Source organism: Apus apus, chromosome Z (genome assembly GCF_020740795.1).
Source record: "Apus apus isolate bApuApu2 chromosome Z, bApuApu2.pri.cur, whole genome shotgun sequence".
Classification (NCBI taxonomy): Eukaryota; Metazoa; Chordata; class Aves; order Apodiformes; family Apodidae; genus Apus; species Apus apus.
In genome coordinates, this window is record NC_067312.1 from 48,211,227 (window position 1) to 48,228,094 (window position 16,868).

General features: G+C 40.6%; 1 protein-coding gene across 1 annotated transcript in view; it reads right to left on the bottom strand.

Moving 5' to 3' along the window:
• Positions 1 to 15,731, bottom strand: part of ADAMTS19 (ADAM metallopeptidase with thrombospondin type 1 motif 19) — a 137,604-nt gene extending 121,873 nt beyond the window's left edge. Inside the window, exons 1-2 of the mRNA XM_051643675.1 lie at positions 15,647 to 15,731; positions 14,069 to 14,676 (exon numbers count right to left, since the gene is read on the bottom strand). Of these exons, the coding sequence (XP_051499635.1) occupies positions 14,069 to 14,676; positions 15,647 to 15,731 (693 nt within the window). The remainder of the gene's footprint in view (positions 1 to 14,068; positions 14,677 to 15,646) is intronic.
• Between the last annotated feature and the right edge of the window lie 1,137 nt (positions 15,732 to 16,868).

Genomic DNA, 16,868 nt, shown 5'->3' on the forward strand with positions numbered 1-16,868 from the left:
TTAATTCTAATCTTGTTCTGTCACTGACTTGCAATATAAATCTGGCCAAGATATTTTTGTGCAAGTATGCTTAAGTAGCATTCAGTTTGGGAAGTGTAAATGTACATGCTGAATACTAATAAACTGAGACATTCAAAAATAGTGGCTATATTTTAAAATTTTGACATAAACCACAATTTAAAGGCTAGCTTTAAATCACACCATTTACAAAACAAACAATTGCAGATGTATGCAAACATACATTCAGGAAAAATGTTTGACAGAAACATAAGTCATCTAAATGCTTCTTTCATTTTATTTTTTTTCTTCTTTTTTTTTTTTTTCTGTTACCATTTACACAGCTAAAATTACTGTGTAAATGCTGGGTTTTTTTACTAAATGGCAGCAACCCAGATTACTAAGACACATTCTCCACAGCTATACATATATTATTCTATCAAGTCTTTAGGCTCTACATCCTCTAAGCAAAGAAGGAAAAAAGGAGAAAGGAGACAGACTATACAAAATAGGGATGATCTGGACTTTGAGTTTGCAGTACATTAAATTCCATTCTTTTTCCCTTACAGAGTTTCATGTTCACTCAATAAAAGTATTCCACAGATACATCTTTAAAACAATACATTCAAAATTATTAACACTTAGAAACATGCTATAGGTGTGTTCTTATTTCTTTTTGTTACGAGGTACAGAAAGCCTTCTACTTTTAGCACACTTCATTTTGTAAAATTTTAAAATCAACTTAGCATTTCTGCTCCAAGTGCTACAAGCCATTTTTGAAATGGAAAGTCAAATTTTATATTACATATGTGACAGTCAATTTAAAACCTATGTTCAAGACACACTAGGTTAAAGACACTAAAAAAACCTTTATTTTAAAATTAATTTAAATATAAAAACTGTATTGCATGCATTTGCTCCAGGTAACTATGCAAGAATTGACTATACTATTAAGAATAGAGACAGCTATTGGCAAGCCAGACTTCATCAGTGGTGTACCTGTCAAATATGCAAAATATCATAACTGCACTCAAGGGACACTCTGCAATCCTTAAGAAAACAAATAGGCTTTTCAACCTTAGATGCTTACACCAATGCAGATTTCATGGCAACCATGACTATGTCACAAAAGAAAACATCCCCTATTCTGTCAACCCACCATGTAATAAATTACTATACTCTGATAATTCTTCTCTTCACTCAATAGATCCTACTCTATCTCAGAAGGTTAAACTGATTAGTAAAACTAGTTGATTCTGGAGTTATTCTTATATCAAGTAGTTTTGCTGCTTTCCCCCCCCCCCCCCCTTATATTATAGAAGAAACAGAAGCTCTCAGGAATGGCTAGAAAGCCTTGAAGTGTGTCTATTTATTCCGATGACATAAGCTGAATAAAAAAATAAAGAAGGTATCTTTTACTCAGAAACCTTGCCTAATATTAAGGTTTGGATTTCTCTCTCTCTCTTTTTTTTTTAGAAAAATGATACTAAATGCCATCCTATGTCTCTTTCTGTCTCTTTCAAAATCACTGTGTTTGTGCTTCTTGTTGTTATGGATGCAACCCCCAAAGCTCTCAATCTGCTCTGGTCAACATATATTCAATAAAACTAGATACAGTAGTCTACCTTCTCTGTATAAATCCTAAGCAGATCCAGATCTTATTTTGTATCAATTTAGATCAATGGTAGCACTGAGAGAGTAAATATAAAGTTATATTTGTTATCTTGATTATTTCATAATCAAGATTCTGATTTCATAGTGTGCAGAAAAATTCACTGCCTGTATCTTTATGTTAGAAAATTATTTACTTTTTAAAAGAATAATTAATAAATTGAGCTAGAGCTAGAACAGAGGAGGACACTAGAAGGTAGTATCAGTGTAAAATTAATGAATTGGCCATCTGGTTTGTTCCTCTCCACTTGCATGAAAAAATACTATTAATCATAAATAAATTTAATTAATTGGAGCTTATTCTTCTACTAAGACAACACACAGACTTTCTGTACTCACAGCTCTAAATGGCCAACTACAATCAGAACATTTTTTACTTAAGAAAAGTTCTTTCAATGGTGTCCCAGCATTTTTGCCTTCAAGGTTCATATTTTGATCTGTCCTTAGGTAGGCTAGACAGTCAGGGTTTTTTTATTTTATTTTAAGATCCCATTTTCAATAAGACCTAAGTTTCAAGAAGATAAAAGACACAGTAATAGTAAAGCAACTCACAAGGCCATGCCTTCAGTTCATTGGATCAACAATACAATTATCAGAGCACATTTTACAAATTAAGAGGAAGTAACTACCATTACAAAATGAAGCATTAACCAATTACCAAGGTTGCTAAACCAAAGGAAATAGAGTCAAAGACAAAAAATGCTTTTTCCTATGGACAAAGATCTTAATTTTGTCCTCCACATACACCAAAGAGATGTTTTATGCTGTTGCATGACTTCAGCTCCACTGCTGGTACATGCATCAACTGACTAATGAATTAAGATGCTCCTAGTCTGTTGCCTCACATGTTCTGGAAAGCCTTATTTTATGTTGCTTAAAAAAGTATGCTGGAGCAACATGCTCAAACAACCACAGATGACTAATGGAGACCAATAAAACCAACTACAATCAAACTGAAAACCAAGATACAATTATACAAGCATGATACAACCCTTTACTTGCAAAATTCAAGGCATAAAAGTGTAACTGATATAAAAATCCATTTTTAAAACAGCCACCTAATCTGAAAATTATGTCTATCTCATCACTGAATGATGTTAACAATAACTTGGTTTTGCTCATCAAGTACAAGCTATATTAAATGGAACACCATCACTGATTTACGATTAAAAAATAAATTCACAACCCCAGCCATATCCCCTTTCCAGAATAAACACAATGGGTTTTCTAAAATAAGCCAGGATTTAAAATCTTCATTCAAAAAAAAAGTTGTTAAAAATTATTTACAATTAACTGGTTCAGTAATAGTCCAAATAATTCATTATACAAAAAAATGTTTCCGCTGGACAGAAGGGTGCGGCACAGCTCCAAACCTCACCCATGATTGCCCATATTGAAATTTCATTTCTGCTGATCCTCATTGAAGTATCTATCCATGACTCCATTATTTTGCTGTTTTGTTTTTTTTTCTGAGAGCGGCTGAATCATATGCAAAGACTATTTAAGTCAAGGCAACACATGAAATTCACTTTCGCTCAACTCTACAATTAGCCAAAATTACAAGCTCTCAAAAACAGAAATTCAAGAAAGGAAAAAAAATTATATTCATGGGCACAGAATTATATTTCAACAAATCATGTTAGTCCATCTATAAAATACTGTTATGCTTAGGTCTTGTACTTGTACATCTCTATCTAGAATTACATTAATCCAGAACTGGCAGCTTTAAGAGAAATTAATAAGGCTCTCAAAATTTATTGTAATTTTAGATTCACACTGTTTAAACAAAAGCTAAAAATATATAGAAGTCATATATGCTTATGACTTCACCCCTAACTGAAATTCATATCTAAATTGGTTTCCAAACTGTGCAGTTTTTTGCTTTTACCTTCTATGACTAGATTATCCCTGCCCTTTTTGAGAAAAAAAGTACTAATTCACCCTTTGTTGTACATAGAAATGAAAGTCCTGCTACCCTCATGAAAGAAAAAGCAATATCTAATTATACTGCAAGAACATTCTATGAACTATTATTTTAACAAAAAAAAAAAAAAAAGTAAATTTTGGAAGGCTTTTTTCCCTCTTTTAGCAAAGGTAGAGAGTTTGATTTTATGTGTGTAAGACTACAAAATAGTGAGCAGAATGGAGTTTTGATATGAGCATGGTGAAACAAGTAGCATCAGTCTGCCTGTCCACTTTTAAGCAAATGTGTTTATATGAAACAGGCGAAAGATTTATCACCCAAAACAAAATAAGCAAGGAAAGAGTTATTCCCTTCCATTCTTTCCAATACAAATAGTTTCATATTATAAGCAAAAAAGCCCGAAATGGACATTTAAGAAATCGTTACTACGCTTTCTTAGATAGGTTACTCTAGAAGAAAAAGGTGATCAGGCAGAAGAAGGAAAACATGCTAGGACCATCAGCCAAAAATTGGAAAAATGTTTATACACATAATTGTAACCATTTTAGTCTATAACCCTTCTTCTACTTTTAACTCCTTCAATTCATAGAATCATAGAACCATCAATGTTGGAAACGACAGTATCACGATATCATTCTGGTTGGAAAAGACCTTCAAGATCATTGAGTCCAACCACTACCCTAATTCTGCAGCATCCACCACTAAACCCTGTCTCCTGGCATCACATCTGACTTCTTAGATGTCTCCGGGGATGGTGGCTCAACTGCCTCATCAGACAGCCTGGATCACCCAGTCCAACTCCCTCTCCAGAACAGGACAACCCCAAAGTTCACACCACATCCCCGAGGGTATTGTCCAAATGTTTCTTAAATATTGTCAAGTTCAGTGCCATTACTGCTTCCCTGGGCAGCCTATTACAGTGCTCCACCACCCTCTGGGTGAAGAATCTCTTACTAACACCCAACCTAAACCTCCCTCTGCACATCTTCCTACCATTCCCTCAGGTTCTATTATTGGTCACCAGAGAGGAGAGGTCAGCACCTACTCCTCCTCCTTCCCTAATGAGGAAGCATCTCCAGGGATGGTGCCTTTAACACCTCCCTGGGCAGCTTGTTCCAATGCCTTACCACTGTTTCTGTGAAGGAATCTTTTCTAATAACCAGTCTGAACCTCCCCTGGCACAGCTTGACCCCAATTCCTCTTGTCCTATCATTAGTCACTAGGTAGAAGAGGCCAACACCCACCTCACTACAAGTTCCTCTCAAGTAGTTGTAGAGGGCCCTCAACCTCCTCTTCTCCAAGCTGAACAGCCCCAGCTTCCTCAGCCTCTCCTCATAACGCCAGTTCTCAAGACCCCTGATCAGCTTAGTTGCCCTTCTCTGCACCCTCTCCAGCACCTCAATGTCCTACTTATACTGTGGTGCCCAACACTGCACACAGTTCCCTCATATATGACTGAATAAATACTTGGGGTGAGGTTTGCTTTTGTCATAGAGGATGGAGGAGCTACCTAGGCATACAATCACCTAAGCAACTTTCTGTCCCCTGACTTGCAACTAGCTTGTACATTCTTGGAAGGCTTTAAAAACTGCCTAAGTTAAAAGAGTTTCATGCAAAGCTTACAACAGAAGCATAGATCCAAACAGCTTTATGATTACAGAGTACAGTGAGCAAACTAAGCAAGACCACAATTAAATATTAAATCCTGAGAATTTTTGTACAAACCTAGCTTTATGTTCCTTTCACACACCAAGAATACAACTCACTCTTCACCCACTGCTATATCCCAGAGCAGCAGACATTCAGCTTGTTTTTGTCTCTTATTGTATCCCTTTGTTTACCTGTCTCCCATCTTCAGAAGAAAAGCAGGGCATTTCACACAAGAAGCCTTTTAAGTAGAGTTACATCTGAGCTTTCATGGTTATAATTCAACTACCAGTCTAATCAGGGTTCTCAATGACAAAAGGAGCACTGAGAATTTATGCACATCTGAAGGACATTTTAACATTTTATATAAAAGATTACTATGACTATTACTATAATGGGTCTAGCCATTACTCAGGCACCTCTCTGAGACCTCATCCCCTTTTTTCCTTTGTACTGAATCATAAGAAGTTGCCCCTAGCTGAATTAGCATAATGTGCAGAAGTAGATGTATTTTCCTTAACACACTGCTACCTAAATTAGCTTGACCTGACTTGACTCAGTTAAACTTCTCACATCTAACGAGTATTTAGGGTAGCACAGCTGAGACCACAGAACAAGCATATGCAATTGTTGGAGGATAATCACATAGAAACTAAAATCACTTCACATGTCAGTTTTAGGCACATTTCTACATCTTTGGATACAAAACTCACTGAGAAAACTTAAGCACTTTATGAGAACAGCAGGCTATTATAAGCAGGATTGGAATCAGAAATCAAACCTGTCTCATGATGGAGTGATTACATGATAGCTCTTAGAAGGAGAAAAGAATCATTACCATACAGTCTGGAGCATCTGAAGCATCTGTCCAGCTCCAGTGTTCAATATTAAAGAAAACAGAGATCCTTCTAGTTCAAATGTAGTCTTGTTCTTTAACAAAACTCATTTTCTAAACCTTGAAAGGTTTCTAAACCTTGAAGCTTTGCATCAACATTACTATTCCTATGTTTAAAAGACTTATACTCCTTTATCAATTAGCAAAAGTTTTCAAATACACACACAAAAAATCCAGCCAAATGGTGTTTCATCCAGAAAAGCAAAGATTCACAGCAACAAACTGCAGCATCATAGCTCAATAATAAAAATAGGGGAAAAAGAGGGTTTAGTCATTTATCTTTACACAATTCTTCATTGTATTATGGTTCTTAACTACACTAATCAAACACTTAGAGGGATACCATCTCCAGTACTTCCTTATGAAAATAAAAAAATAACCGTATTTAGTAGTTCTGTTTGTAATCCACTTGCTGTTTAAAGTAGGATAAAGCAATGCTTGTGCTTTGCTTGTATATATAAGCTTGTTAATCCAGCTGGCTATAGTTACTTTCTTGATTTTAATTTCATCTGTCTTATTTATTGTGTTTTCAGTTGTGCTTCAATAGATGTTCAAGGTGAGATTATAATTAATAGATTTTAATATAACAGAGAGGTTAAAAAAAAACAAACCTGCAGATAAGGCTATATAGAGGAAGATGCACCTGTGCCTAAACATGCTGAATCACAGAACCTTAGGGGTTGGAAGGGACCTCAAAAGATCATCCAGTCCAACCCCCCTGCCAGAGCAGGATCACCTAGAGCACATCACACAGGAACGTGTCCAGGCGGGTTTTAAATGTCTCCAGCCAAGGAGACTCCACAACCTCTCTGGGCAGCCTGTTCCAGTGCTCTGTCACTCTCACAGGAAAGAATTTTTTATGATGTTTACATGGAACCTCTTATGTTCCAGTTTGCACCCACTGCCCCTTGTCCTGTCACTAGACATCACTGAAAAAAGCCTGGCTCCATCCTCCTGACACTCACCCTTAACATATTTGTAAACATTGATGAGGTCACCCCTTAGTCTCCCCTTCTCCAACCTAAGGAGACCCAGCTCCCTCAGCCTTTCCTCATAAGGGAGATTTCCACTCCCTTCATCATCTTTGTGGCTCTCCACCGGACTCTTTCAAGCAGTTCTCTGTCCTTCTTGAACTGAGGGCCCAGAACTGGACACAATATTCCAGATGCAGCCTCACCAAGGCAGAAGAGAGGGAGAGGAGAACCTCCCTTGACCTACTAACCACACCCTTTCTAACACACCCCAGGATGCCATTGGCCTTCTTGGCCACAAGGGCACATTGCTGGCTCATGGTCATCCTCCTGTCCACCAGGACCCCCAGGTCCCTTTCACCTACACTGCTCTCCAGCAGGTCAGCCCCCAACCTGTACTGGTACATCGGGTTGTTCTTCCCCAGATGCAAGACTCTACACTCGCTCTTGTTGAATTTCATTAGGTTCCTCCCCGCCCAAGTCTCCAGCCTGTCCAGGTCTCGCTGAATGGCAGCACAGCCTTCTGGTGTGTCAGCCACTCCTCCCAGTTTAGTGTCATCAGCAAACTTGCTGAGGGCACACTCTGTTCCCTCATCCAGGTCATTGATGAAAATATTGAATAGTACCAGTCCCAGTACTGACCCCTGAGGGACTCCACTAGTCACAGACCTTCAACTAGATTTAGTCCCATTGACCACAACTCTCTGACTTCTTCCTTTCAACCAATTTATGATCCACTTCACTACCCAATCATCCAGACCATACTTCCTCAGTTCAGCTATGAGGATGCTGTGGGAGATGGTGTCAAATGCTTTACTAAAATCAAGATAAACACCATCTACCACCCTACCATCATCTATCCACCTAGTTACTTCCTCATAGAAGGCTATAAGGTTGGTCAAACATGACTTCCCCTTGGTAAAACCATGTTGACTGCTCTTAATGACCCCCTCATCCTTGATATGCCTAGAGATAGTGACAAGAGTAAGTTGTTCCATCACCTTTCCAGTGATGGAGGTGAGGCTGACTGGTCTATAGTTACCCAGGTCCTCCTTCTTGCCCTTCTTGTAGACTGGAGTGACACTTGCTTTCCTCCAGTCCTCAGGCACCTCTCCTGTTGCCCACGACTTACCAAAGATGATGGAGAGTGGCCTAGCAATGACTTCCACCAGTTCCCTCAGCACCTGTGGGTGTATTCCACCCAGACCCATTGATTTATGGATGTCCAGATTACGCAACTGATCCCTAACCCAATCCTCATCTACCAAAACAAACTCCTCCTTTATCCTGACTTCTTCTGGGGCTTTAGGGATCTGGGGCTCCTGAGGAGAGTCTGCAGCAGTAAAGACAGAAGCAAAGAAGGTATTCAGTACCTCTGCCTTCTTTATATCAACTTGTTTTGTTCTGTTGGCAACCAGACTTTTTTGGCAGGCAGCCTGGCTGCCCTCCTCTGTCCCATGTTCCCCTGCCATGTAAATCTGCAAGGAACAATCCATCTCATATTCAACACATTCATTTGAAAGTACGGATATTCTCCCAAGAGCATGACCATACTTCATTGGTTCTATGTTATGCAGGTGGGAAGCCCAAATTTTAGTTCTACACTTTATCTTTCCAGAGGTGCCTCTGTTTTGTTGTGCTGTTCGTTATTTTGTTGGGTTTTTTGGTTGTTTTTTTTATAAAGAAACTCATTTTAATAACAGAGCAAAGCTGCTTTCTGTTCAGGGCTGATATTCGTACCCATTCACTAAACTGCCCACCTGTATCTACAGATGAGAAACATTATATTGCCCATTTAAATATGTTTAAAACACAAACAATGCACAAGTTAAAGTCAACAAAGCAAAACCTGGTGAAACTGTGACCTCTCAGTAAGGGATATGCACAGAGTACCCTAATACACATATTTATTTCTGTCCGTCTCAGCAAACTTTCATTTAACAAACTTGCAACACAACAGCAGGTAGACTGTGCACTAAGAAATAAAGAGTCCAGCATTCTAAAAATACCTGAAAAAATGTTCAAAAAACAGCATGTTATTTCTCACAACTTTCTATCTTAAACCTAGGTTTTTTGTTTTAAAAAGAGGGAATATAAAAACATATTTTACTGCTTTTATGTGTTATCTCTTTCTTTTAAGCATCCTATGAAGCTGGGTGTATAGAAGGGAGTGTGTACTACATCCTGGGAGGCTTTAAGGATAATCCTATTTAATGCTATAAACTTCCTTTTGCAATGTAAAACTTTAGCTTGTGTGTATCAAATTGATCACAAATATTGCTAAGAATCTTTTTGCTTTCCCCTTTTGGCAATTTCTGTTTCCTAATGATAGCTTTAGGACAAAAGAAGCTGTAATTGTCTCCACTTTCTTTTGGAAAAGTATCTGGTGTGAAAGGTACTGTGTAACTGCAAGATCTTGTAAAGGTGCTCAGTTTTTTTCAAATCTTACTGAAGTATCATAAAAGCACTCCAACAGCCAAAGAAGGCACATATTTTTTTCACATCATAATTTATTTCAGTTTTATTGTAAAAGTGGGGCGTTACCATCAGAAGGATTCATTAAAATGTTGCTGTCCAATGGTATTTGGCACATCTCTGCATGACACACAACTACAAATATCCATTATTTTGCTGATGCTGGCAGCATTGCTTTGGATAGCACTCTTATAAATGTATTTATTTAAATGTATTTATAACAGCTGGACTAAATCTGTGAGTACCTGTGTTTAATTGATCAGATTTTTAAATAACTGCTTGTTAATGGCAATGAGGCCTAAGAAAGCACCATACAGTCCTCTAGGAAGAGCTCTTCCCTTGATTGGATTGGGTATGTTAAGACTTGTTCCTGCTCAAGTCACTAGGGAAATGCACATTCTTTTAATTGCATATAGTATTTGACACTGACTCTTCAGGGATTTAGAGAACTATAAATACGCTATTGACCATTTCACATCCAGTGAAAACATAGAACCACACCTACAACTTTCAAAGCTTGTCTCCAGTAAATTAACCTAGCTGGCAATGCTGTGTTTGGGCAGATCTCCACACATGTTCTTTCAGACAACCTGCTAAGTGCTGCAATGAACAGCATTGCTGTATGGAGCTGCGTTATCCTGTCCATATCCTGTGTATACATTTCCCTCTGTTTGCACTTCCTAACAGTCTAAACACACTCCATTGCTTTAGGTTTAAGAAGACATCGAAATCCTTTCTCTACCTAGCTGCTCACTATTTATTGCAGATTGCTTCAGTGACTAAAAAACATTGACAAAACCCCTGCCTGTTGCCACACAGCCATAGAGTACAATGAAAGCAACTCAATCCTGAGAAAAAAATCCATTAAATTCCTCTCTTTCTGAAATGAAAGGAGTAGGGAAAACACACATTTGCCATGTTTACAGCTGTCTTTGGGGCAATGCAGAGAGACTAATTTCATGCTGGCAGCAAAGCAGATCATTGGTAAAGAACCAGTAGCCAAACTTCTTAATTTTAAGTCCACACTAAGTTTCTATTGCATGATGGCTTAAAGGAACTACCTGTTCTAAATTACATTTATTACCAGTTACAAATAACTGTTCAGGAACATTAGACAGGCTTTTTTTTTTTTTTTTTCGCCCCCATACTTCACATCTTATGGCAAAGCACAAGCCAGCAGTAGAAATGACCACTTAAATAATTCATGGTCCAGCTCTGCAATTCATCACTTTCAGAAGAGGAGTCTCACTGGCATCAGCAGGACTGCTTACATCCTGCTGTTTGGCTGACAATGAACAACCAGGCAGTCAGCACAGACATGGAGAATTCCTGAAAACCTCTCCTGATTAATCTTGCCACAGCACTGGTTCGGAATTTCAAAACACAGTGCAAATCCTATTGAGCTACAAAAGGATGTAAGAATCCAGAAGTGTTTTTCTGAGGAGCTGAATAAGGCTGTCACCACTGATCATGTGAGCTTTGAGATTACACCAGTGTCACATTGATGGAGTCTCTAGATGGTCCACACATCTCCAGTCTACAGTTTAATTAGAAAATATCCACCAAGATATGTTTCCTTCATTTGTCAAGATAGGTTGCCAAATGAAGCCAATGCTGGCAGTCAGATTTTAGACACTAATTATCTGGGAGTTCAACTCTTGATTTCCACATGTATATTCAAACGATTAACATGGTATGTTATGAACCCCATCACTATCGCCCCTCCATACCCCCTTTTGAAGAACAGTTGAAGAAGAAACACACTACTTAATCTCTGAAATAAGAAATATGGGGAAGCTTTAATGTTTTGTTGTGCATTGAATATATTTTACCCAATGGCAACCTCTGAACTACTCAAAAAGCATCTAAATTCCACTTCAAGAAGATAATGTACCTAACAACTGCAACAGTATTATGCAGTCTTTCTGCCTATAGGAGGAGCAGTTAAGACTTCTAAATAAATATTTTTTTCAATTTCTTTAATGTTATTGGCATGTCAAGTCTCTTCATGCCTTGAGAAATTGGAACCAAAACCAACATCCAAACTTGGATGGCACAACAATTTCATGCAAGGCCTTTTTTATATTTTATTGAAGATCCAGTATCTTTTCACAAAGCTAACCCTATGGCATCAGCCACACACACCTCTAAAACATTCATACCATATTTCCTCTTAAATGACTTTATATTTAAAATGCAAAATAAATTCTAATTGAAGCAATTGTAATAAAATATATGTAGATTCAAGTTTCAGTGGATTTTTACATCTTACAAGACAAAATATAGTTTGAAATACTGCTTGGCTCTTTTTCAGGGCAAGGCCTAAAGGAAACAGGGTAGAATATGCAATCTATGTATGATGTTTTTTCTAGACTCTTGGAAACAGAGCAACTTGTATATATCACAGAGTCCAAGCAATGACTAAACACAATGACAAATATCTTAAGATTTGTTATGACAACATTGGCATAATAGCAGTTTGTAATTTTTTTAACTAAGGGCTTGATGCAGCAACACTTTCAGGAAGTACAGCTGCTTAACTAATTCCCTTCAAACATGACAACACTAGTCAAGACCAACAACAGTTTCCAATTTTATTTGGGATAGAGAGTTTATATTTCAGCTGCAGCTTTTTGAATGGGGAATATGATCTGAGTTTTGCATGCTTAGACAGCCAGTAAGTTGGGAGTAAGCTGGTACTCCTAGAAAAAGTTTTGTCTCTATCAAAAATTATTACTGGAACTCCTAGGGAACTGGGGTTTATTTAAACGTGAACTTCGATTGATAAATTAAGTCATAGGAATTACAGCTAGGCAATGATGTACATCACTTCTGAGCAGACATTCATGATAATCATCTCTACCAATTTCTTTGCAAAGATCTTCTCTAAACTAATTGTGAAATGTAGAAGGAATTAAAATTCTAACAAGAACAAGGAGTAGATAAGTCAAATGCTTTTCCAGAACATAAGAATCCTCTACCTGATTGCTTTCAAACCAGCTTCAGTTACTTTCAACATTTTTTCTCAACTAATTCTGCTTCCATCCTTTGGAAAATCTAACAAAATCAATAATTAGATGTCAGCCTCTTAGAGCTGTGTGAGACTTGGTGGTTTCACTTTACAGGAGTGTAGGCAAGTATTTTATTTGGTGTCAATCCACACATGTTCCCAGTCAGTTTGGGTTTTGACTTTTGAGTAAGTCCAAACAGGCAAATGAATAAGCAGGAAAAATTTCCACATTTTACCTGTTTCACTGCATGACCATGAAAATAAAAAACATGCAGGCTATCTCCATGAATCAGAAATGGAACAAGTTACATGTTCAAATTCAGAAATTAAATTAAAAACCCAAACATGATCATGTGATCACACCCATCTAGCAACCCAAAAAAACACAGGTTCATGTTGATGTTAACTCTCCCTATCCCCATTACTGTTTGTAGTCTATATTCTGTGAAGTTCTGCAGGTGTGTGCATTTATGATACTATACGAAGGCTCAAAATGAGAATAACAGTAGTAATAATTGCTTTTGTTTTAAATCCTGCCATCATTCTACATCATCTCACTTGCTTTCTACTCCATCCATCCACCCTCAAGTATCCTGGGATTGCAACTCACTGATCAGCACTCCTATTGTCAGTGTGCCTAATTCTGGTCTTATCTCGTAAAAATCACAACTAATCCAACAGAAATTATAACAGGTGAAATTTGTTTTAATTAAGGGAGGTTTGCCACAGAAGTAATACACATTCAGAAGGTCTGACTGTATTAATATTTTTGCTGGGAACATACTTTAACATCCTTCTATGGATGAACTAAAAGGAAAGAACTGCAGGTACATGTGAGAAGTTGTGAGATAGAGAAAAAAGGGATAAGAGGAATGAAAGAAAAGGAATAATTAAGGTGAAAAAAGCAGATGTAAAATATTAGTAGAAGTTGGAAAGACAGAAGCTTGAACACAGAGATGTAGAAGGTAAGGAAGGTAAGACAGAGATTAAAAAGGTAACTTTAGAATACAGGATGAGAATGAAGAACAAATGGATTTCAGATGGACTGGAGGTGAGATGATGACACAGAGAAAAGGAAGGACAGTGAGCATGGAGGTAACTAATTACAGGCACACACTGAAGAACAAGGTAAAATTAGAGATGAAGATGAGAGAAATTGAAAAAAGAATAAAAAGGAGATCCAAAAAAGAAAGGTATGGGACTGTGAGACAAAAATGTATCTGGAAATGGGCGAAGAATATAAAACTTTACAGGATAAAGATAGAATTAGGATTTAGGAAAAATTATAAGTGAGATAGTAAAAGTATGAATTGCAAAATGGTTAAAAATAAGGACAAGGACAGATGTAGGACCTCTGTCTGTGAAGGACTATTAAAGCAGCAAGACCTCAGGGAAGTGGTGGAAGTGAAAAGCAGCAGATTTAAGCTGACACTTGGATAGAGACCTTGGTGCTAGCCCTGCATGCAACATGATCTTACCAGTCCACCACAGGTACTGAAGGAAGCGAAGGAGCCTGGGTAGCGGAGGACAGCACCACTGTAGTAACAAGATCTCTCAGGTTGCAACTGTGCAGTACCAGCTGGCCTTTTGTCCTCATCCTTGTGCCGCTCCTCCACAGTAAAGCCAGGAGCCAGGAAGAGGCTGTCCCTCTTGAGTAGAAGGTAGAACTCCTGAGCAAATGCTGGGATCCTCAGCAGCACCTCATCTCTGTCCTGTGCTGGAGGTGGTGGCAGGGTGGAGGGTGGTGGTGACGGCTGAGAGGCAGCACCAGAGGCCTGGAACAAGGGGGACCAGTGGTAAAAATCCTGAGACTCATCCTCATCCTCTGTGTCCTCTTCCTCTGCCGCCTCCCCCAACATCTGTGCCTGCCCCTCCACCGAGGAGACTGAACGCACCTCTCGGGAACTGCCGGCTGCTAGGCTAGGTGTGACAGAGGCGCTGAGTGTGCTGCTCCGGTTCCCACAGCTGGGGTCGACACTGCAACCCCTACCACCACCACTGCCACCCGCTGGCTCCTGCTGTCCCCTGCTCCACAGTGCAGGGAAGATGATCTCCCATTCCTCCGTTTCTTCTGAAGCATGGAAACCTGCAGGAAGGCCAGCAGATGCTGTAAGTATGTAGAGAACCCAGCAGCACACAGCACTTGCCAGAACCGTACCCTATGCCTCCCATGACACATCCCTTCTGGTTCCCAGATCACTAAGAATGCCACCCAAAATATAGCAGGCTTTACTTGGCCATTTCACCCTGTCTACACAGGGCAAACAGGCCAGTCACTAGATACCTGTGTGCGTCTTCAGGGTTTCAGGACACACCAAGGTCCTGGTAAACACTGAAGGAGAGCTGGAGCTCAGGTTGGGAAGAGGCTTTGTTTGTTTCAGTAGCTGGGGATGGTCTTTCTCATGACCACCACCTTCAGAAAAGTTGCACAACCTTGTTGTTAGTTAGACAAAGTGGCAACACAGGTAAAAAAGAAAAGAAATATAAAGTAATTTTAGCAGGGAAAACCTGAATAAAAATTTTTGAAAATGTCAATCTTTCTCTCAGCATGTTTTGCAAGACCCCCTGTGATTTCAAAAGTGCAGGCAAATGCACACATACCCTATGGCTGCACATCTGCGAGCGCACATGAAAGAGACAGATGCACGCATATGCTGTATCATCATTATCACTATAATCAAACTGAATTATAGTAACTAATTAGTAATCTGCGTATTACACACACATATACACTAGCATTACGTTTATAGACTTGGGAGTACACACAGTCTCCACCCTCCTGGGACAAAAGACAAAAGTTTTATTTACACACTCATCCTACACACGCTAGGAAAAGAAACACTGACATTACGGCTGCACATGAAAATTAGTGTGTCGTGCAAAGCAGTGCACTGCAAAGTACCCTCACACAGGAGTCCTTCGATCACCCATCGGCTACAAGGGTCGGGAAGAGCTGCTGAGGCGCTCAACAACCGGCAGGTACTGACTGCCCGCAGCCGGCGGGGACGGAGGCCGCCCCGAGGCTCGGTCCCGTCCCGCCGAAGACGAGCACTTACCTGCGGCAAGCCCGCTCGATAGCACACACAGCTGGTAGAACACAAAGCAGACGCGCCTCAGGCGCATCCTCCCGCCCGTCTCCATCGGCTCCGTGCCCCCGGGACGCCGACAGGCACGGCAGGAAGGGCCGTGCCGAGCCAGGCCAGCCCGGGAGCTCCGCGGCGCGCAGCTGCTTGGGTGCCCGCGGAGATATCGCAGATTAGCGCGAAGCGTGCGCCCCGAAGGGGTGGGAGGGTGGGCGAGCAGCACCGGCGCTGGGTGCGCAGTCCGCGGAAGGCAGGCAGGAGCGCGGCCCCCGAGCTCACCCCGCGTCCGGCGGCGGGCGGGCAGCTGCGCCCCGGCAGCGCCAACCGCGCTGCCCCCGCCCGCCTCTCGCCCCCACGGGGCGGGACACGCAGGGCTCCGTCCCGTCCGGCCCCGCCCCGCCCGGGCCCCTTCAGTCACCCCCGAGCCCCGCCGCCTCGCTGCGGGCTGGCGGCCGCCCGGCTGCGCGGGAAGCCGGGTCCGCGTCCCGCGGGAGCCCGCGCTTCGCACCCCTTCTGCCGTCCCCAGCCGTGCGGGGACACGCCGCGTGCGTCCCAGCGGCGGGAAGGGCTCCCTGCAGGCCCCTGGGCAGCAGCTCTGCGCCGCGTCTGCCTCAAATTCAGAGGGCAGCAGAGACTGCCCGTTTAGGCCTGGTTCTGCGGACTTTGATTCCAAACTCCTTTCTGCCTTCACTACACCGCTCTCATGGAAACACATCACTTTCCACCCCAGCCCTTGTCTGCAGAGGAGTGGTTGAGTGAGGCGAGCAAAAACTTTAAAAGCACGTCATCGTAAACTGTGGAGTCAACAGGTAAACACATCCCTCTAAGAGCCTGATTACCTTCAACTTCTGCTACTTTACCTCCTGTTGGTTGTCTCAAAGGTGACTGCTACACCTAAGGGGAAAGCAGAGCAACCTGGCGTGGAGGGGAAAGCCAGATGTTGCTGCTCTTAAGAATAAGCTGCTAAGTTCCATGGAGTCTTTCTAAAAGTTTGTGTAAAATGAAAAGCAAAAAAACCCACAACAAAACAAACAAAAAGAAAATTTTAGAGCTCCAAATAAAAACCAGAATCAACAAAAGCCAAATGCTGCTGGAGTTTTCTCTCTGCTGTCTTCAATAGTAGCTTGAAACCTTTTCTGCTGGGTGTGTATTCTCAGCTACCTCCAAACAGTGTTTTTCTGTTACAAAAGTTACC